General features: G+C 33.3%; 1 protein-coding gene across 2 annotated transcripts in view; it reads right to left on the bottom strand.

Moving 5' to 3' along the window:
* Window positions 1-21,721, bottom strand: part of LOC100377029 (telomerase protein component 1-like) — a 29,257-nt gene extending 7,536 nt beyond the window's left edge. The window contains exons 1-10 of one of the 2 annotated variants that reach the window (XM_085505612.1): window positions 21,645-21,721; window positions 20,089-20,469; window positions 16,624-16,853; window positions 15,688-15,872; window positions 15,043-15,271; window positions 10,513-10,608; window positions 10,069-10,180; window positions 9,410-9,849; window positions 8,333-8,435; window positions 7,013-7,140 (exon numbers count right to left, since the gene is read on the bottom strand). In XM_085505612.1, the coding sequence (XP_085361738.1) occupies window positions 7,013-7,140; window positions 8,333-8,435; window positions 9,410-9,849; window positions 10,069-10,180; window positions 10,513-10,608; window positions 15,043-15,271; window positions 15,688-15,872; window positions 16,624-16,853; window positions 20,089-20,287 (1,722 nt within the window). In that variant the 5' untranslated portion in view covers window positions 20,288-20,469; window positions 21,645-21,721. Of the gene's footprint in view, window positions 1-7,012; window positions 7,141-8,332; window positions 8,436-9,409; window positions 9,850-10,068; window positions 10,181-10,512; window positions 10,609-15,042; window positions 15,272-15,687; window positions 15,873-16,623; window positions 16,854-20,088; window positions 20,470-20,687; window positions 20,777-21,644 lie in introns of those variants that run through there. The other variant, XM_085505613.1, reaches the window with a different exon arrangement.
* Between the last annotated feature and the right edge of the window lie 634 nt (window positions 21,722-22,355).

The following is a 22,355-nucleotide window of genomic DNA, read 5'->3' as shown; positions in this document are numbered from 1 at the left end:
CTGTACCTCATAGAATGTTATGATGTAAGACAATGCTGGCTCTGTACCTCATAGAATGTTATGATGTAAGACAATGCTGGCTCTGTACCTCATAGAATGTTATGATGTAAGACAATGTTGGCTCTGTACCTCATAGAATGTTATGATGTAAGACAATGTTGGCTCTGTACCTCATAGAATGTTATGATGTAAGACAATGTTGGCTCTGTACCTCATAGAATGTTATGATGTAAGACAATGTTGGCTCTGTACCTCATAGAATGTTATGATGTAAGACAATGTTGGCTCTGTACCTCATAGAATGTTATGATGTAAGACAATGCTGGCTCTGTACCTCATAGAATGTTATGATGTAAGACAATGTTGGCTCTGTACCTCATAGAATGTTATGATGTAAGACAATGTTGGCTCTGTACCTCATAGAATGTTATGATGTAAGACAATGTTGGCTCTGTACCTCATAGAATGTTATGATGTAAGACAATGCTGGCTCTGTACCTCATAGAATGTTATGATGTAAGACAATGCTGGCTCTGTACCTCATAGAATGTTATGATGTAAGACAATGCTGGCTCTGTACCTCATAGAATGTTATGATGTAAGACAATGCTGGCTCTGTACCTCATAGAATGTTATGATGTAAGACAATGCTGGCTCTGTACCTCATAGAATGTTATGATGTAAAACAATGTTGGCTCTGTACCTCATAGAATGTTATGATGTAAGACAATGTTGGCTCTGTACACCTCATAGAATGTTATGATGTAAGACAATGTTGGCTCTGTACCTCATAGAATGTTATGATGTAAGACAATGCTGGCTCTGTACCTCATAGAATGTTATGATGTAAGACAATGTTGGCTCTGTACCTCATAGAATGTTATGATGTAAGACAATGTTGGCTCTGTACCTCATAGAATGTTATGATGTAAGACAATGTTGGCTCTGTACCTCATAGAATGTTATGATGTAAGACAATGCTGGCTCTGTACCTCATAGAATGTTATGATGTAAGACAATGTTGGCTCTGTACCTCATAGAATGTTATGATGTAAGACAATGTTGGCTCTGTACCTCATAGAATGTTATGATGTAAGACAATGCTGGCTCTGTACCTCATAGAATGTTATGATGTAAGACAATGCTGGCTCTGTACCTCATAGAATGTTATGATGTAAGACAATGCTGGCTCTGTACCTCATAGAATGTTATGATGTAAGACAATGCTGGCTCTGTACCTCATAGAATGTTATGATGTAAGACAATGCTGGCTCTGTACCTCATAGAATGTTATGATGTAAGACAATGCTGGCTCTGTACCTCATAGAATGTTATGATGTAAAACAATGTTGGCTCTGTACCTCATAGAATGTTATGATGTAAGACAATGTTGGCTCTGTACACCTCATAGAATGTTATGATGTAAGACAATGTTGGCTCTGTACCTCATAGAATGTTATGATGTAAGACAATGCTGGCTCTGTACCTCATAGAATGTTATGATGTAAGACAATGTTGGCTCTGTACCTCATAGAATGTTATGATGTAAGACAATGTTGGCTCTGTACCTCATAGAATGTTATGATGTAAGACAATGTTGGCTCTGTACCTCATAGAATGTTATGATGTAAGACAATGCTGGCTCTGTACCTCATAGAATGTTATGATGTAAGACAATGTTGGCTCTGTACCTCATAGAATGTTATGATGTAAGACAATGTTGGCTCTGTACCTCATAGAATGTTATGATGTAAGACAATGTTGGCTCTGTACCTCATAGAATGTTATGATGTAAGACAATGTTGGCTCTGTACCTCATAGAATGTTATGATGTAAGACAATGTTGGCTCTGTACCTCATAGAATGTTATGATGTAAGACAATGCTGGCTCTGTACCTCATAGAATGTTATGATGTAAGACAATGTTGGCTCTGTACCTCATAGAATGTTATGATGTAAGACAATGTTGGCTCTGTACCTCATAGAATGTTATGATGTAAGACAATGTTGGCTCTGTACCTCATAGAATGTTATGATGTAAGACAATGCTGGCTCTGTACCTCATAGAATGTTATGATGTAAAACAATGTTGGCTCTGTACCTCATAGAATGTTATGATGTAAGACAATGTTGGCTCTGTACACCTCATAGAATGTTATGATGTAAGACAATGTTGGCTCTGTACCTCATAGAATGTTATGATGTAAGACAATGCTGGCTCTGTACCTCATAGAATGTTATGATGTAAGACAATGTTGGCTCTGTACCTCATAGAATGTTATGATGTAAGACAATGTTGGCTCTGTACCTCATAGAATGTTATGATGTAAGACAATGTTGGCTCTGTACCCCATAGAATGTTATGATGTAAGACAATGTTGGTTCTGTACCTCATAGAATGTTATGATGTAAGACAATGTTGGCTCTGTACCTCATAGAATGTTATGATGTAAGACAATGTTGGCTCTGTACCTCATAGAATGTTATGATGTAAGACAATGTTGGCTCTGTACCTCATAGAATGTTATGATGTAAGACAATGCTGGCTCTGTACCTCATAGAATGTTATGATGTAAGACAATGTTGGCTCTGTACCTCATAGAATGTTATGATGTAAGACAATGTTGGCTCTGTACCTCATAGAATGTTATGATGTAAGACAATGTTGGCTCTGTACCTCATAGAATGTTATGATGTAAGACAATGTTGGCTCTGTACCTCATAGAATGTTATGATGTAAGACAATGTTGGCTCTGTACCTCATAGAATGTTATGATGTAAGACAATGTTGGCTCTGTACCTCATAGAATGTTATGATGTAAGACAATGTTGGCTCTGTACCTCATAGAATGTTATGATGTAAGACAATGTTGGCTCTGTACCTCATAGAATGTTATGATGTAAGACAATGTTGGCTCTGTACCTCATAGAATGTTATGATGTAAGACAATGTTGGCTCTGTACCTCATAGAATGTTATGATGTAAGACAATGTTGGCTCTGTACCTCATAGAATGTTATGATGTAAGACAATGTTGGCTCTGTACCTCATAGAATGTTATGATGTAAGACAATGTTGGCTCTGTACCTCATAGAATGTTATGATGTAAGACAATGTTGGCTCTGTACCTCATAGAATGTTATGATGAAAGACAATGTTGGCTCTGTACCTCATAGAATGTTATGATGTAAGACAATGCTGGCTCTGTACCTCATAGAATGTTATGATGTAAGACAATGTTGGCTCTGTACCTCATAGAATGTTATGATGTAAGACAATGTTGGCTCTGTACCTCATAGAATGTTATGATGTAAGACAATGTTGGCTCTGTACCTCATAGAATGTTATGATGTAAGACAATGTTGGCTCTGTACCTCATAGAATGTTATGATGTAAGACAATGTTGGCTCTGTACATCATAGAATGTTATGATGTAAGACAATGTTGGCTCTGTACCTCATAGAATGTTATGATGTAAGACAATGTTGGCTCTGTACCTCATAGAATGTTATGATGTAAGACAATGTTGGCTCTGTACCTCATAGAATGTTATGATGTAAGACAATGTTGGCTCTGTACCTCATAGAATGTTATGATGTAAGACAATGTTGGCTCTGTACCTCATAGAATGTTATGATGTAAGACAATGCTGGCTCTGTACCTCATAGAATGTTATGATGTAAGACAATGTTGGCTCTGTACCTCATAGAATGTTATGATGTAAGACAATGTTGGCTCTGTACCTCATAGAATGTTATGATGTAAGACAATGTTGGCTCTGTACCTCATAGAATGTTATGATGTAAGACAATGCTGGCTCTGTACCTCATAGAATGTTATGATGTAAGACAATGTTGGCTCTGTACCTCATAGAATGTTATGATGTAAGACAATGCTGGCTCTGTACCTCATAGAATGTTATGATGTAAGACAATGTTGGCTCTGTACCTCATAGAATGTTATGATGTAAGACAATGCTGGCTCTGTACCTCATAGAATGTTATGATGCAAGACAATGTTGGCTCTGTACCTCATAGAATGTTATGATGTAAGACAATGTTGGCTCTGTACCTCATAGAATGTTATGATGTAAGACAATGCTGGCTCTGTACCTCATAGAATGTTATGATGTAAGACAATGTTGGCTCTGTACCTCATAGAATGTTATGATGTAAGACAATGTTGGCTCTGTACCTCATAGAATGTTATGATGTAAGACAATGCTGGCTCTGTACCTCATAGAATGTTATGATGTAAGACAATGCTGGCTCTGTACCTCATAGAATGTTATGATGTAAGACAATGTTGGCTCTGTACCTCATAGAATGTTATGATGTAAGACAATGTTGGCTCTGTACCTCATAGAATGTTATGATGTAAGACAATGCTGGCTCTGTACCCCATAGAATGTTATGATGTAAGACAATGTTGGCTCTGTACCTCATAGAATGTTATGATGTAAGACAATGTTGGCTCTGTACCTCATAGAATGTTATGATGTAAGACAATGCTGGCTCTGTACCCCATAGAATGTTATGATGTAAGACAATGTTGGCTCTGTACCTCATAGAATGTTATGATGTAAGACAATGCTGGCTCTGTACCTCATAGAATGTTATGATGTAAGACAATGCTGGCTCTGTACCTCATAGAATGTTATGATGTAAGACAATGTTGGCTCTGTACCTCATAGAATGTTATGATGTAAGACAATGTTGGCTCTGTACCTCATAGAATGTTATGATGTAAGACAATGCTGGCTCTGTACCTCATAGAATGTTATGATGTAAGACAATGCTGGCTCTGTACCTCATAGAATGTTATGATGTAAGACAATGTTGGCTCTGTACCTCATAGAATGTTATGATGTAAGACAATGTTGGCTCTGTACCTCATAGAATGTTATGATGTAAGACAATGCTGGCTCTGTACCTCATAGAATGTTATGATGTAAGACAATGCTGGCTCTGTACCTCATAGAATGTTGACTAATATCCTAATTTATTTGACACAAAGTTTGGATAAGTCATATGCTGTGACCAACACAATAACACTTACAAAACACACCCAGTAATCACACATACAACTGTACAAAATAAAACTTATGAAATTCTCAAAATGTACAAATATACAACAAATTGGATTTTGTGGTTTTAAATTAAAATCAAGAAGTCAATATTTGCAAAGACATTTACCAACCCATGTACAAGAATCTGTTGAAGAAAAAAGATTGGTATAATATTTCGTCAGTTGTGATTTGTATAATTTAGTACTTGTTTCCATATTTATTCCATGAATAAATTATTTGATTGAAATATGAATATTTTAATTATTAGCATCTTTAAATGTTGATCTTCTGAAGACTTAAACAAGCAGCCAGTCGGATATCATTAGAAAATGAACAATATGTATAGTATCAAAGCAATCAGACTTGCTGTTTTTAACAAGAATTCAAAAATATCACTTTTCACCAAAAATGACAATAATAATCATCAAAATTAGATAATTGAAGATATCATCATGAAATTAACAAATCTGAAAGAGGTCCACATGTAGTACCTATATATGTAATATAAAAACAATCGGACTTGCGGTTTTTAACAAGAAGTCAAAAACATCACTTTTTACCAAAAATGACAGAATTATTCACCAAAATTAGAGAATTAAAGATATCATCACGAAATGAACAAATCTGAGAGAGGTCCACGTATAGTACCTATATATGTAATATCAAAGCAATTGGACTTGCCGTTTGTAACAAGAAGTTGAAAATATCACTTTTTACCAAACATAACAAAAATATTCATCAAAATTAGAGAATTTGAGATTTTGACATGAAATGAACAAATCTGAGAAAGAACCATTCAAGGTACTTGCATATCAAATTTGAGAAAATTCTGACGTGCGGTTTCGAAGAAGAAGTTGAAATTGTAAAGTTGCTGACGTCGGACGACGACGACGAGGGACAATCGGTAATATGAACAGCTCCGCTATGTTAACTTTGTCGACAGCGGAGCTAAAAGAATGATTGATATTTAAATCATGTAGGAGCATCTAGCCAGGATTACGCAGCCATTTATTTCTCAACTATCACCTAAGGGAAGTGAATTCAATTTGACACTAATTTAAAAATAAAACATTGCTAAGGCATCAACCTTACAAGTCATTGCAGACACAGAATCCAATCTTATTTATACAAACAATATGGTAATCAACTTTAAAAGCCAATATAATATTTTGTTCCAAAATGTTGGTGTATCACTTTGATAATTTTTCAATATTTTCCCATAATTTCTTTGTTAATGACGAGTGTGAAGACAGCATATGGTTTGATTCACGTACGATTGAAATACAAATGTTTATAATATAGCATTTTAGCCAATGTAAAAATATTTTTGTGTGGAAAAATCATTGTTATGAATAGTAACACAGTCTCAGTCACATCAAGATTCACCATGACTTGGGCCCAAATAAGTATAAACAGCAATAGTAACACACAGGAAAGACATAAATATGTTTTAAAAAATATGAATCATATGTAAAAAATTTAATCTCAAATTATCACCACTCAGTACTAAAAAGCAAATAAAATCTTTGAAACAAGGATGTTGATGATGTTTTTATTTATAATCATTGCCCTTTGACCTTCCTCCATGCATTCACAGATGTGTCAAGGAACTGCCATGTGTTATAAAAGTATTTATAACCTTGATTTCAACAGAAAATACTAAATTGACCCCTATTTTTCTCCCACACAAAAGTATTTTTACATTGACTCAAATTGCTATATTTATGTGATTTATAGATATTTCAATCGTACGTCAATTGCATGTGAATCAAACTGTAGGCTGTCTTCACACTTGTTAAAACAAATAGATGTACAATTGGTTACAGATATGAATACAATATTCACAATTTAAATATGAAAACAATTATTTTGTGAAAGACAATAAACGTTGCATTCAACTAGGTAAAAATAAATAAAGATACGTTATTTGCATATTTTTCATACCTGATTGACGGCATCAATGACAATCAACAACTGTTCTCTCCTGCTTGATCGTTCCTTCAGTAAAGTTGGTAATAATTTGATTATCTCTTCTTCAGAATACTCTCCATCAAGTTTGACTAACCTTTCATCTGAAAATAATTATGAAAATGATTAATCATGTTGAAAATATGAAGGTTCAATAAACCAAATTGAAAAAAAAAAACAGTAATTATGCATTTAGCCATGGAGGGCAGTATATAAAGAATGCAAGCCTTATCAAGTGTTACCACTCTCACCTATAATGTTCGCTAGCCATAAACACTGACTGAGAAATAGTCAAATCACATGCTTTGACTCCAAATCAAACTGCGCACATTTATATGGACACACATGGTTTTCAAGTCTGCTCTATTTATTATTTTCAACATGTATTAGGTTCAGTTATAAGATAAATAATTATTTGCCCCGTACTATAATAAGTTCATTTAATAATTAAAAGACAATATGCAAACTGATATGGGGTAGCAGAAAAAACACCTAAAACTCACTAGGTTTACGGTAAAACTTTGTATTCCTATTCTGTCATTATCACAATTAATCAACTGTTTAGGGTATTGCTAGACCTCAACTAGAGGTCAAATAAGGTTGAATAGGTCACATACAGGTGTCATATGCTCCATCGATGTTCATTCATTAACTATAGGCCTCTTAGTCATACTTTAAGGTAGAAGCCTAATCATAATTTCTGACAAAATTGGTCATAAATCACATGACAATGTTCATTAGTTTATTATGTATAATCATGAAGCTAATGTCCCATGGTACAATGAAATACCATTATTTTGTGTGTTACAGTTATGTTTTTTGAGAAACGTGTCCTAATATTTCTTGAAAATTGCTATTTTTAGAACAATTCCATGGAACACAATGTTAAAAAAAAAATTGCATTTTTTGACACTTTTTAAAATCTAGATTTTTTAAATAATTTAGAACAACAAAATGTACTCCATCATTAACAATATGTGATTTTTTCAGCCTATGTAACCAGGCTAGATTTTGAGATATTGCATAATTATATATCTGCCATAGGAACCTAGGTAAAAGTGTTATAATAGTGTCAAAAGAGCAACTTTCCACTAAAATACAACCATCAATTTCTCGAAAAAAGGCTGGTGACCCCCAACTTATTTTAGGTCAATAATCCTTATATTGCCTTAGAGTACAATTTATTGCAAAATGAATAAATTCTGGGTTTTTTAATTTATGAGCAGGCTTCTACCTTAACTGCAATGTATCAGTAAAAAAACCTTTGTGAAATTAACAAAGAAAAAGAGAACGTACCATCAGCTGACAGTAAATATTTACATAGTCTCTTGATAAGATTATCATAGTGAATTGATGATGGACATGAACCAACAAAATGGTAGAATATATCCAAACCAGCCTAAAAAAACAAAACAATGAAAGATGCTATTAGAAAAGCAATATAAAATATGTCATTCAGTTCATTCAGCTTTGCAATATAAAAATTGTGGATTAATTTTTGTTATTGCAGAACAAGTCATGAAATATTGTAGCACATTACAATTAAACTCCCCATAAATGTAAACAAATTTAAATTAAAAGAAGTTTTTTAAATTGAATAGTAAACACCATCATCCATGTTGAAAGCATTGGGCCGTCTAACATGATTGATTTTGTAGAAATCATAAGTCAGTTTATTGACTGCTGGTGGGAGGGAGGAAAAAGAAAATATTATGTGAGTATGGCCCCTGATCTGGTTTTTAATTTATTTTGTTTATAAAATGATAATTCACAATTTCTGTAAGTATAGTAAATTTTATTTTTTCAAGATCACTATTAATGACCTGCCAGTGAAGCAGCATAATACTGTGGAATACTTTATTTTCGCTTGGAATGAATTTTCACTATTTTGGCTGAAGGAATATTAAACTTGTCAAAAATCAATTTTCATACAAAACACCAAAAAAGTCTATTCAGCGAGAATTAAATCCAGCTAAAATAAAGTATTTTACAGTAAGTTACATCACAGCAACTCTCGGTGCATCATATCGGCATAGAGGGCGCACTGTTCAAAAAACTAAAAAATTAAAAGAATGCAACTACACTGTATATATTGTTATACAATATTTTTGACCCAACATACTGTTTATTCTAAATGTATTAGGCTACCATTTCAACACCAGTTGGTGTTCCCTATAATTAAATTTACAAATTCACAGCTTGCCTATTCTGGTACATATTAAATAAAATACATACTATGTAACAAAGTGTGACACTAAGAGATATTTCATAGGTCAATCTATCCCCCTTTGATGTTTGGCACAGTTGCCTCACATTAGCTGTAGTGTTTAAATGCAATGATTCACAGTGTCAAATTAATAGATGAGGACTCACTTTTTCAGCATTCATGACTGTTCTTGCCATCAAAGCTGATTTTCCAGTACCAGGACTACCAACAACAACTAGTAACCAACTATCACTTGGAGCTCGACTCTGCCTCACCCTCATATTAGTTCTTTGTCTACTGCCCTTGGAGTTTACAGAATCACTGCCGACATCACTTGAATAGTTTTCAACCACTACTCTGATATCGCCATTCTGTTCATCACTTTTATCTGAGTCTAATAGTTCACCATTTGTAAGATGATTCATCACAATGTCATCACTGCTTGATATCGTGTCAGAATCTCGGATACTACTCTGTAATGATATGTTCTCATCAGTAATTCCCTGATTATCTCCCTCGGCAAACCTTAATATATTCGTGATAACTCTATCTCTACCAAACACTGTACTTCCTTTTTGTAGGACATAATTCCTATGCTGTTCATTCTCTGAAATAAAAAGTAAAAATTCAAATTATTGTGTGGTCGGCGCAAGAATAAAATAATAAAACAAGTCAAATACATAATAATATTATTAAACAGCACCATCTAAACACTGAAAAATATACATTTTTTTATTTAAAATGCCTACAACATAATATTACATGTATGTTGAGTTTGAAGCAGTGTTATAATAAACAACATCAGTATAATTATAATTAATATTACCTTCTTGTTGTGGTGTAAGAGTGTGTTCACTATGAGGGTAAGTTCTTTCTATAGCAGCTTTAAAGAAGGTTAATACATGCTCACAAAACTCATCTAGTTTTGAAAGTTGTATCTGTCAAACAAAAACAATATTACTAAATATTGAATTATGGTTGGTTTACGTAGCAGTATTAACTGGTGATCAATAATTGAGTTGAATAATCATGTTTAGAATGAGTCCTGAATCTTATTTTACTAGTTTTACAAACATGTACATAAGCAGATATGGTCAACTACTATTACAGATATGATAATTGACGGAAATATTACCCTTTCATCGATACTCTTTTAGAAATAATAGTGGATATGTACAGTTTAAACCCGCATAGAATTATTTTAAAAATTCCACATGCAAATAATATGCACCGTGGTCATATGATAAAATTATTGGTTGCATTTTCTTACCACTTCTCTACCAGTACTATCATCAACACCATCAACATCACAACTGTATTCAAATACAGAATCAGAGAACTCTTCATGTAAGTACCTTTTCAATTCCTGTGAAAATAGACAAATAAATATTACCTAATAACTTTTTTTTAGAAGCACACACTATTATTGTAATTAGCAAATTTTTAGTGAATCCAAAAAAGGGTTGCATAAAATAAATACAAACATAAATACACTCAGTATTCATGGAGTGTCCACATAGCGACTGGAGAACTAAGTTCTGGAGTAGGTCATTTAAACCTGGGTACCAGACCTATCAAATTGCATACATTCATGAGATGAGAGAAACTTGATTGTGAAAAATATGTCTTAATTCAGGCACTCCTAATTCATTATAACAACAGGAATACAAACTACAATTAAAAAGTGATACATTTTATTCCAACAATACATGTTTTTGTTGGAATCTCAACCCTAAACCACAAAGTATTAGACACATACATATAAATGTTACTGTGATTTATTTGTAATTAACTCAAAAAACCATTTCTGACAATATTTGCAGTAGGGAGGTATAGTTTCCACAGCCAACAACATTCATTTCCAGATACTATACAGGTAGGTCAAATTCCAAACCCAATTAATATCATGATGCAGACAAGATGACAATATCTCCAAACACATCCCCAAAAACTAAATTATACTGAATTCAAAATGACACAAACAAATCAGTGCTGTGATTCATAATGCAGTCAAATGTATTGTCTATAGACAACTACATATGCCAACTTCGAATCCCGACACAATCAAGTCCCAGAATGCTCTCTCCAAAGTTCAAACTTTGCAAATGCAGTGAAAATGTGAAACCGACTACAATTTTAGATTTGTTGACACCTACCAAGATAGCTGTTTTGACAGCCAATCAATACATCTTAACTAAAAGGTTGACTTCTGAGCCAACTGAACCGATTGGCCTGCTATACAGCAGTTACTAGGTTACTCGCTAGCTGAACAAGCCAAGTTTACAGATATTTAGATGGCAGCTGCCTTTTAAAAAAATCCCTGAACATTTTTTGAATGTGATTTTCTCCTGCCAATATTTTGCATATTTCTTCATTACTGTAAAACATGTCTTTTTTGCGAGCATGTCTTTTTAGCGAATTTAGAGAGAGAACTGATTCGCTAATTCAAGATGTCGCTAATGACCCTATTATAAATTAAAAATGGTTGCCAAACAATGTCTTTTTTCTCGACACACACTTTGTAAACAACACAAAAAAAAAACATACTGACATGATTGATTTATTGAAAAGTAAATTAACACAAAAAAATAAACGTATTCATTGTGGTCATAATGAAAATAAATAAATGAAGTGATACTGATTACGGAAATTAGTAGTACTATATATATATATATAAGGTCAATGTTCTGGATGTAACGCAGCAACGATGCCCGCTTTTTTAAATCCCTGTTGAATCAGTTGTTTATCATTGGAACAAAATCAAATTACACTTTTTCTTTGTTTTATGGAGATGATAACTGTGCATTTGTTTTTCCACGTGGCAGACAAGTATTGTGAAAACAGGAAATCAACAATGACAATAGCGATTCTCTAAATCAACATTTCGCTATTACGTCATTTTACCATAATTAGCTAAAATTGCATGTTGCTTTTTCAACATGTTTTACAGTATTTTTTAAATGTGGAAAACATAAGTTTGGTCTTCAATATAAATATAATTTTGATGGAAAAGGTAAAAGTGTTGAAAGGATTAAAGCAGTTAACACTGTGAAACAGAAACTTTTTTGTTTTTGGAAGTTACAACAATAAACAAACTGCATCACAAAGACTACTGAACATCAATTCATTCTCTATGACCACACACACCTGTGTCATATTACTGTCTATTCAACACACCAACCAGTGCTATATTGAAATTAATCAGAGCTTGTCTTGCCTAGCGATCAATTCAACAAGTACCTTTCTTTATGAAAAAAACCTGTGAAATTCACCCCCAACTGAGTGTTAAGTGGGGTGTATCCTGTGTGAAGTCTGTTTGCATTTACTAGGTCATCTGTGACTGGCAAAAACTAAGAATACTGTAAATAAAGCAACTCATCATAAAACCTTTGAAATTTTATCCAAACATAAACTAGAGAGAGTAAGAATGAATTACAATACATTGTACCATGCACTGAAATGAGGTATTCTCATTGGTCAATAGATATCACATGGAGCCCTGCATTAAACGGTGCAATGCGTGAGGTCAATTCACGAACAGAAGAACAAAATGAGAACTTTGTGACTTTGTATATGTGAGGATATTACCAGGATTGGCAGTCTGTGTTCTATAACCAAATCAGTCATTTCTGGCCATATATCAAAGCCATCAAACTTGCAATTTTCAACTAAAAGTCAAAAATATCACTTTTTACCAAAATGACAAAAATTTTCACCAAATTTAGAGAATTGAAGATATCATCATGAAATGAACAAATCTAAGAGAGCTCTACCCAAGGTACATATACATCAAGTATCAAAGCATTCAGGCTTGTAGTTTTCAAGAAAAAATCAAAAAAGTAAAAAGTTGACGCAGACGGCGGACAATCACTCATAACGACGGACAATCACTTGACAAAGTTGACAGCGGAGTTAAAAAGTAAAAAGTTGACACGGACGATGATGCCGGACAATCACTCATATGATAAGCTCCACTTGACAAAGTCGACAGCGAAGCTAATAAAATAGAATACAATTAAATAATTTTAAAATGAATATTTTTCAAACTTTTTCAAGTACAGTAATATTTTTTTGAAACACTTTTAGTATTACGTAGCAATATCTGATTTTGTTGACCTCATTATAAAGGTACTTTAGCCAGTCGCCAAAATGTAAACCAACTCACTGTTTTTTTGGTTTGGTGAGAGACTATTATGATGGATTAGTGAGGAATGATTTTAAGTTATTGTCAATGTCCTGTCCAGTTACTAGTATTAGTGACTGTGTAGATATAAATAATGAAACATGGTAATTATAATTAAATGTTTGGAGAGTATCTATTCGAAAAGAAGAAATAGAAATATCCTGCTGCTCCACAATTTCACAATGCACTCTCTGAAAGAGCCAACATGGTTAATGTTTCTGTAATAAGTTGGTTGTCAGAAAGTGCAAGTGGATAAGTAATGCTATACAGACAAATAGTGTTATATAGCCAACAAAAACGTTTGCATGTTTCCATGACAACAATGAAATAAATTGATGAGATATTTCAAGTACCTTTTTCTATTGAACGCATCCCAGATGTATAAAATGACTACTTTGACATCAAATTATCTCTAAAACGTTCGGTATCAACTTTACGAGCAACAAGAACAGTACATGTATGTCAACAACTATTCGGGTATTAAATAAATTCAGACTGACAAACAATTGTATGAACACCATGGATTAAGCTACAAGTCTTAAAAGAGACATAAGGTCATATGATTAATAGCATCAGCTTTAGTTTCATAGCAATGCAATCCAGAGTGTCTCTGGTACCTGGCAACACAACAATGACATGCCTGAATTAACAACACAAGTATAGTAGACTATGCTATGAATGTGTTCTTAATCTAACAGCAGGTTAAAAATAACATTTTAATTTTAATATCAAACATACATGGACACTTTAGTATGACCATGCCTAGCAAGGTACAATCATGTGTGTGTACAATGTGTTGTATGACCTCTAGATTTATAAGTCAAATTAAAGAAGAAATTCTTGACTATAATTTGTGTAAATGTGTAAATGCCTATTTACTGATTAGATGGCAGAGAGGGACTGATCATGCTTTTGGTAATGTCTGTTATGTAGGGTATTGTTTACAAGGTTTAATTTTCAGAATAGGACTAATAAGAAAAATAAAAACATTTTGTACCACCAAGTACACATAGAACATCAGATGAACAATACAGACTAATTCCATCTCACAAGCAGATTATGTGACACACAAAGAAAACAACAAATAAAATATTTGCGGATTCTAGTAGATTACCGCTGCAGCTCGCAAGCTCCTATCACACCAGCTTGAGCTAACATGCAACTTAACACCTACAATATTATTGCAGCATTTCAAACATCTGCGAACACTTGCACAGCAAATGGAGACTTGAAGGATTGTTATAGTGCTACCAATGCATGTATAAGAAAACTATATAAGACAGATATTATAACTCAAATAACAAGACTAATTATACATAACAACAATTAATATTTGAACTTACGGAAAACAAATTTTGCCATTTATACTAGATCTTCTGCAAAACTTTGTTGAAGCTAAGCAAATGCATTGATTATCAAGATATGCAAATAAGGCTAATTAATATGCATCTATTAAGTGTAAAATATTGTATTATTAGTAATCCAGCTTTGTTTAACTTTGTAAACAACATTAACATCCTAAAAACAGGGAACCATTGAATATCTTTATCAATTTGTGTTACCTTTACAAAATCTACATGGATAATTGCTCCAATAGAAACAAATGACAAATCTTACTTTGAGTTGTGACTTCGGCAATTCATCTTCTTCAAGAAAATTCTTCAGATGATCAGGAGGAATGTCTGACAGGTAACATGGATCTCGCAGCATAAACACAGCATTAGGATTTTGATTCCGGATGGCTCCATGTAAGATTTCCATATGTGTCATGGATAAATTTGGAACCCATTCATATTTGTGAATAATATCTTGGGGGACTTCTCTGGAGGTGGGATTCCAACCATATCTGTGTGGATTAATAATAATTTAAAATTATTTAATTAGTAAATTAATGTACGTACAAGTAAATCTCCAACAGAAGCCTATGTGCCCACTATAAAATACTAAGATAATCACTTGACCTGCGCTAATCTAACAATGTCTGTAGAAAATCTTCACTTTATCTGAATATACCATTCTTTTTATTCAATATACAGAAGTTTTTGACTTTTAAATAAAACTTCATTATCACTTGATATAACATGACCTGACTACTTTAAGTTGAACACTTCATTATAAATACACATCAATATTTGATACTGAAAATTGACTTGGAAAAGATAAGTAAACTTTTAAATAACTCGTGCATATCAAATGAAGTTTCCAGACTTACAGGATTTAAAATTAATTATAAGTTTGATGATACAAGTTTTAAATTCTCACCTTTCACCTAACATTCCAAGAAAGAATGGTTCACCATCAGTTTCATCAAGACAACGATCTATTTCTTCTAGACAGGTTGCTATGGTTTCTCCTGTTGTGGTGTCTTTTGGTACTCCCCATCTCAAATCACACTCAATTAACTGCAGCTGTCGTGTCTCACACCATTCTTTTAACTCTGGGAATACCTACAAGACAAATGACTCAATTTTCACTTTGAATGTTCAACTCTATCATATTAGTCTAAAATTACTAATAATATCATACAATAAAATAAAAATAAAATAAATTAAATTGTCAGTAACTTTAAAGTTGCGGTTTAGTGGGTGTTTTTTGAAGTTTTTTTTTTTTTTAAATTTGACTGTTTTATTAATAAGTTTAGTGTCAGTCAAAAAAAGATACATGTACACATGATTGTAAATACACATGCTAGGGTGGGGTGGGGGTGTCTGGGGTTGGAAGTGGCATGTAACACAATGATACAACAATGTGCATATATTTGCTGAGATAACTTCATTGTGAAAAATCATGCAGCAGTGAAAAATCTAGCTAAACCTAGTGTTGTCTCATGTGTGATAGGTATGTTCCATCCAACACAAATAACAACCAATTAGAATGATACTGAAATACTGGGGCACAGATGAATAGGAAAACCAAATTATTTTAAAAGCTTGTATATAAATGTACCAAAATGATAAACCTTTAATTATCTTAGAAATCTTAGGTACTATGGTAAATGTTTGTCACTTGAAATGCAAGAAGTTAAAATCTGTATTTCTGATGACAGTATCTCTTTCATAGTAGCATGTATTCTTAACATAGTGTCTGCTACGGTCATTTTTTCCCATTCATTTCGGCTTTCTATGAAGACTTTCAGCAAGGGCTGCGCTACCTGATATGACAGAACTTAATCATTCAGTGTACAGATAATATGAATACCTTTTTAACAAGAGCTTCTCTCTCAGAAAAAAAATCAGCAAAGGTGGAGGAGACAAATACACGAACAACTCTCCATCCTGTTACTGTTTTATTAGAGTTCTTCTTTCTGTAATATTGTGCACATTGTCTATTAATTCTAGACCAGCATGTCTGTACTATATCTTCAGCTTCCTCTGTGCTCACTGATTCACCATCCTGCCATTCAACCTTCAATGCTGCTTCCGTCTCAGCTACAAAACAAAGAACTAATTGTTTAGTTTTACATCAATGAAATTATTTTACAGAACACATATAATTGAGAATAATAAAACATGACTATATTTTATCTAGAACAAACAAATTCGAACCACATTTTTTGAGGGCTACAATGACACCCAGCATTACTGAGCAGACAGCAGACATTGCATTGTGTTTTTTTCTTGTCTAAAAATGTAATAACTACACAAATAGGAATAGATATTAGTTTAAATATTTCAAAGCAAGACATTTTAAACTTTTCACTAGTAGGGAAGTTTGTGATTAGATTGTTTGATGGCATTCTTTCATTAAATTCCATGTTTTCCCCTGACACACACACACACACACACATACAGGTGTCCCATGAATTGTGGAGCCACCATTGAATTAACTTTTAATATAGTTGAATTAACTTTTAATATAGTTGCGATATGAACTTGATTAAAACGTGTTCCTATATAGGGTTGCGTTTTAATTGGAGTTTAATTAAACTCAATTACAATGCAATACAATGGAGAATTGCACTTTAATTAAGTTTAATTAAACTAGAGTTGAATATCCCGTGACTGAACATAGAAATGTTTGCGAAGCTTAGGTTTAGTATCAGGGTAAGGTATGGTATAATTATATTAATATTAATATAACGTGAACCATACCTTCCCCGATACTAAACCTAAGCTTCGCAAACCTGACTTAAATTCGATTAAATATTAATATAAATTATGAAACATTGTGGAGCCACCAATTTGGGGCTCCACTTGTACAAAGGGCTCCACTTTGTTTGTGTATGTCTGGTCTACAGGCTCCACTTCTACGTCTACACCAACACACACACACACACACAAAGTATGACATTGTACTCAACATGTGTACATGTGGCTATACAATGTACACATAATACATTTTATAATAAATTGAGTAATTCATTGTGCAACACAGGAGACGCAATGCCCACACTATGCATATAGAGACATAACAACCAGCAGTCCTGGTTCTATAATGTGAGTTAACAATACAAATAAAGTACAGACAGCATTCATCAATCGATGCAGTTCTTTGCCTCAATTAAATGACGTAGGGTAATGTCCTCTTTCCACATAATGAGGTTCTTTGTACGGTTGATCACCAGCATAAACATTGTCAACAAAAGTAGTGGTAGTGGTAGTGAAGGAAATATCGAATCAAATAATGTCTGAAATTATTCAGGTGAATATTCCAAAATCTCTTAAAACAATAATCTGTACAAACTTGAGCCACTATAAAAATCAAATTTATATACATTGTATGTGTGAAAAAAGTGAAATTATGGTTGCACCAATTTAACCTAGAAATAAAATAAAATACTATCAACAAATGAAAGAAAAATTGGTTTCCGAAAGATTGTCCCTTTAAGAGGAGTGAATCGCCATGACATTCAATGTGGGTCCCATGTTACATACAAAATGCATTATTTGTTTAACACAATTAACATCCTTTTAAGATATGAATGTATTTTCTACGAATTCCATTGCTTCTTAATTAAACTAAATATACAATTTAGCTGTTTTCCCAGGAGACTGCTATAACATTATTATTATAACAAACAAAACCAAGTTTTATGAAATATTCTAAATATTTTTGAAAATGACTGTACAGGTAGTTAATGTTAATTTCAATCCATAAAACAATATCAGTTTGCTAAAAATGAAAGGATATAATCACAGTTTATAATGCCTTTACCATATTCAATTATTAAAAATCCATTTACATCGATTCTGAATCAATATTTGTCAATTTAGATCAATTGTGAATGTACATGAAATTACAAGGACATAACATATGTCAATAACAGTCCCAAAAAACGAATAAATATATTATATTTTCCTCAGACTGCAACCGTAAATAGTTATTTGGTATGTGTAAATGTTAGTAGTTGATGACATGATAGATCACAGAATAGTTTAGATAATTTCTATGGTTCCTGCATATATACTGCAGTATGTCAACAAGTCAACGATACCAATGAATAGATCCCATTATACTGTATACTATACACAATAAGTCAGAAAATATTGATTCACAGTCTGACCAATTGATCTCCATGTACAAATGCTATTCCATTGTGAACCCTGGTTACAAGGCTAACAATTGTAATAAATATAGTATATGGAGTAATGCTAAAACATTTACGCTAAAATGATATGTACCAGATCTATTTTATTTGCTGGTTTTGTAGGACAATTTTTATTTTCACTGGGAGATATTATAAATTAATAAATATAGTATCATGGGCACACAGTGGGAAATACACTAAACAATACAAATGTATTATTCTTAAAAACAAGTTTCCATGGCAGAACAAATGTCACTAAATGTAGTATTGGCAAAATGAACTGTTTTCTCCCTCTGTTTTAAAAGAGGTACCAAAACTAACAATACAGGAAAAACCAAAACAAGACGATCAAATTTCTAGACAAAAAGAAATGGTTAATTTGTATTTTCTGAATAGCTGGTGTAAGCATTTCACTTTTAATTGGATTTTCTTGTATATTACCTCCTCTGTAAAACAGTTTTAAATGTGTTTCACCACATCATTTACCATAAAATGTAGGCGTCGCTCTAATTCAGGTGACAGGAAAGATTGAAATTTTTGAAAAAATACACCTAAATTGGTAGATTGGTACATTATTGTACCTTCCCATTTCAATTTGTAAGCAATGGGCACTTATCCTCAGTTTGGTCATTGCAGAGAGATATAGCATTTTTTTTATTATTTGCAAGTATTTTTCTAGTGAAAAATCTTTTTTTAATTTTCTGTACGTTCTCAGTTTATTTTTATGGTATGTGCTTTTGACATAATTTGAGCATAATTTCTTTACAACTTTTCTGGCATTGAGCTTCAAGTTTTCTATAATGCTTCACTGTGTTTTAATTCATTGTTTTTCCAGACATTGAGTTTTAATTCATACTATATTTGAATCACACTAGATACCCACATTGTGTTCCTAAGTTGTGCATTCTTAAACCAAGCATATATACTTTGTGCATTAATTTTAGAATTTAAGTACAACTCAAAATACAAATCAACAGTATATGATATTCAGTCTGAGTTAGAAATTCTGAAGGATTAGATTCCATTCTCTGGTATCCTTTCACTGTCCTTTCTAAATGTAGTTTATATAGAAATGCAGATATTAAGTGAACAATCAATCAATCATTGATATCACAGGATCAATAGTTTTAACTTACCTCGCTGCTTATCTTTGCTTTCCTTGATATTATTTAACAATCCTTGACATTGTGTAAACACTGCTTGTTGCTGTTCTCGTGAAAGTGTTCTGATCTTGCAGGATGCACGACTAGACAGAGCACTGCGGTCCAATTTTCCCTCAGAAACAAGTTGTTTTTCCAAGGGGCTTAGTTTTGGCAATGACACAACGGTTCCCATTGTTTATTTCAATATTGAATCCTCATAACATGACATCAACACACATGTCACATGATCAGTGACATCATCACTCCTGTCACATGATCAGTTCAGAAGTAGATACTAAGTATATCAATGAAATTTTGGCGAATAATTGCCGCAAATATCTTTTTAAGATCTCGTTGATAGTCCAGACCACCTCTCTGTTAATAATAAAAAAAACACTTACTCATACATGTAATGTGATTACAAAATGGAAAAAAAGAAATTTCTTAATACACCATGTCACATGAATGTCTCAAAATCATGTTTGAACACTCAGGTTGGAGACAAAAATATTGTCCAAACAATAGAAATACAATAACATTTTGACTTTTATGATTTCCCAAAACATTTTTGAAAAGAGAAAAAAATATTGAACCTTTTTCCTGTTGCGAAAAAAATTGGCTATATTTAACACTGTGGATCTGCCTGATTACCGGTAAACAAGAAGCCGCTCTTACATTTGCATCAACGTGTACAATCCTCTACTAGCATCTCAACTAACCCTACAGAGTCTGCAGAGCTGTCATACAGTGTGTACACTCCATGCTCCACTACAGAGCTGTCATACAGTGTGTACACTCCATGCTCCACTACAGAGCTGTCATACAGTGTGTACACTCTTTGCTCTGTGGGTGTCTGGTGTAGTGTTACTACATGTAGGTAAAAATTTTTAAAAGAATCTACCAGTACAAGTAATCAACATAACAATAAGGGTTATTATGGTTTGTGATAAAAGAAACAATAGCTAGCCAAATACATTGTATTCCTGAATGATATGACCCTGTCTGTATTCGTGTATTGGGCTTTCCGTAATTCTCTCCTGAAAAACATTACTTACACGGATTATGTTGTATGTGTGTTCGGGATGGAGCAAGGTTCTTATGCACAAGATATTTTTCTTTTACTGATTTCCATTTGCTAACTAATATTGGAACACAATTACTTTCCTGAACGACATTCCATAATCGACACAGTAATATTACAAAATGAACGCTCGATTAGTTCAGCGAGCAAAACAACTATATGTTGCACTAAACACTGACTATGTAGCTGACTGCGGCAATCATTCAATCACCGAGCTAGTCCGGTGGAAGCTTGGTCACTCTGTGTTCAACCAGTAATACAGCTCCCTGGTTCAACCACCGTCCCTGGTTCAACAGATAGATGGACAGCAAATATTTGAATGTAATTAAATCAAAACAAGGATTCCATACACTTCTGTGCTGAGTGTATTTCCGGGCAATGTTTTTATACCACAGTCCAACTACTGATGTATTGTTTTACTTGAAATATATCATAAAACTGTAGATATATTAGAAAATCGATCACCTACCTCGCCTCACGACGTGTTTACACACTAGTAGTGGTAGGAATTACATATCAGACTAACACACAAGGCAACCCCGTGACGTCATGCAACCTCGTACAAGAATACTTTTCTATGATTAAACAAAATGTTTATCCCTCCGAAAACAGATAATGTATTTTAGTTTTGTGTATTTGGTATTAATTACTATTAATAATCAACTACTTTTGTGTGTCAAACCAAAATTATCAGTTGGTTCTACGTTTTATTGATAATCGGTTGTGTTGTCATTATGGCTAGCGGACCACAAACATACCGAGTTGCCATGCCACCACCGTTAGCTTCCGAGTTATCGTTCGCGGCTTTTTCGATCTATTAAATACAGTGAAAATGTTATCACAATTTTTTTTTTTGAAAAGTTCTTCCTATTTATAGATTTGGATATAAGCTGTAGCATGTTGAGTTTGATTATTTGTTTTGTTTTCGACCTATTAAATATGAGGGAAATTTATCGTAATATACTGTTTCAAAAGTGCTCCATATATGCGATAATCCTTTTAGTGTAACAATCACGGTTTTCGAGAAAATCCTGTGACAAAATGTCAAAATGTAAAGACATGATGAGAAATAGTATTCGTAATAGTATTAGTGCCCTTTAAAGAATATTTGACTCATACCCATTGATAATTTGAACTCCTGATTTCAGCGAAATCAACTTTGGAGATATTAGCGCCCTCA

Source organism: Saccoglossus kowalevskii, chromosome 11 (assembly GCF_978046115.1).
Source record: "Saccoglossus kowalevskii chromosome 11, keSacKowa6.1, whole genome shotgun sequence".
NCBI classification, from domain to species: Eukaryota; Metazoa; Hemichordata; class Enteropneusta; family Harrimaniidae; genus Saccoglossus; species Saccoglossus kowalevskii.
Note: the sequence above shows the minus strand (reverse complement) of the source record. Positions and strands in the feature narration are given on the sequence as shown.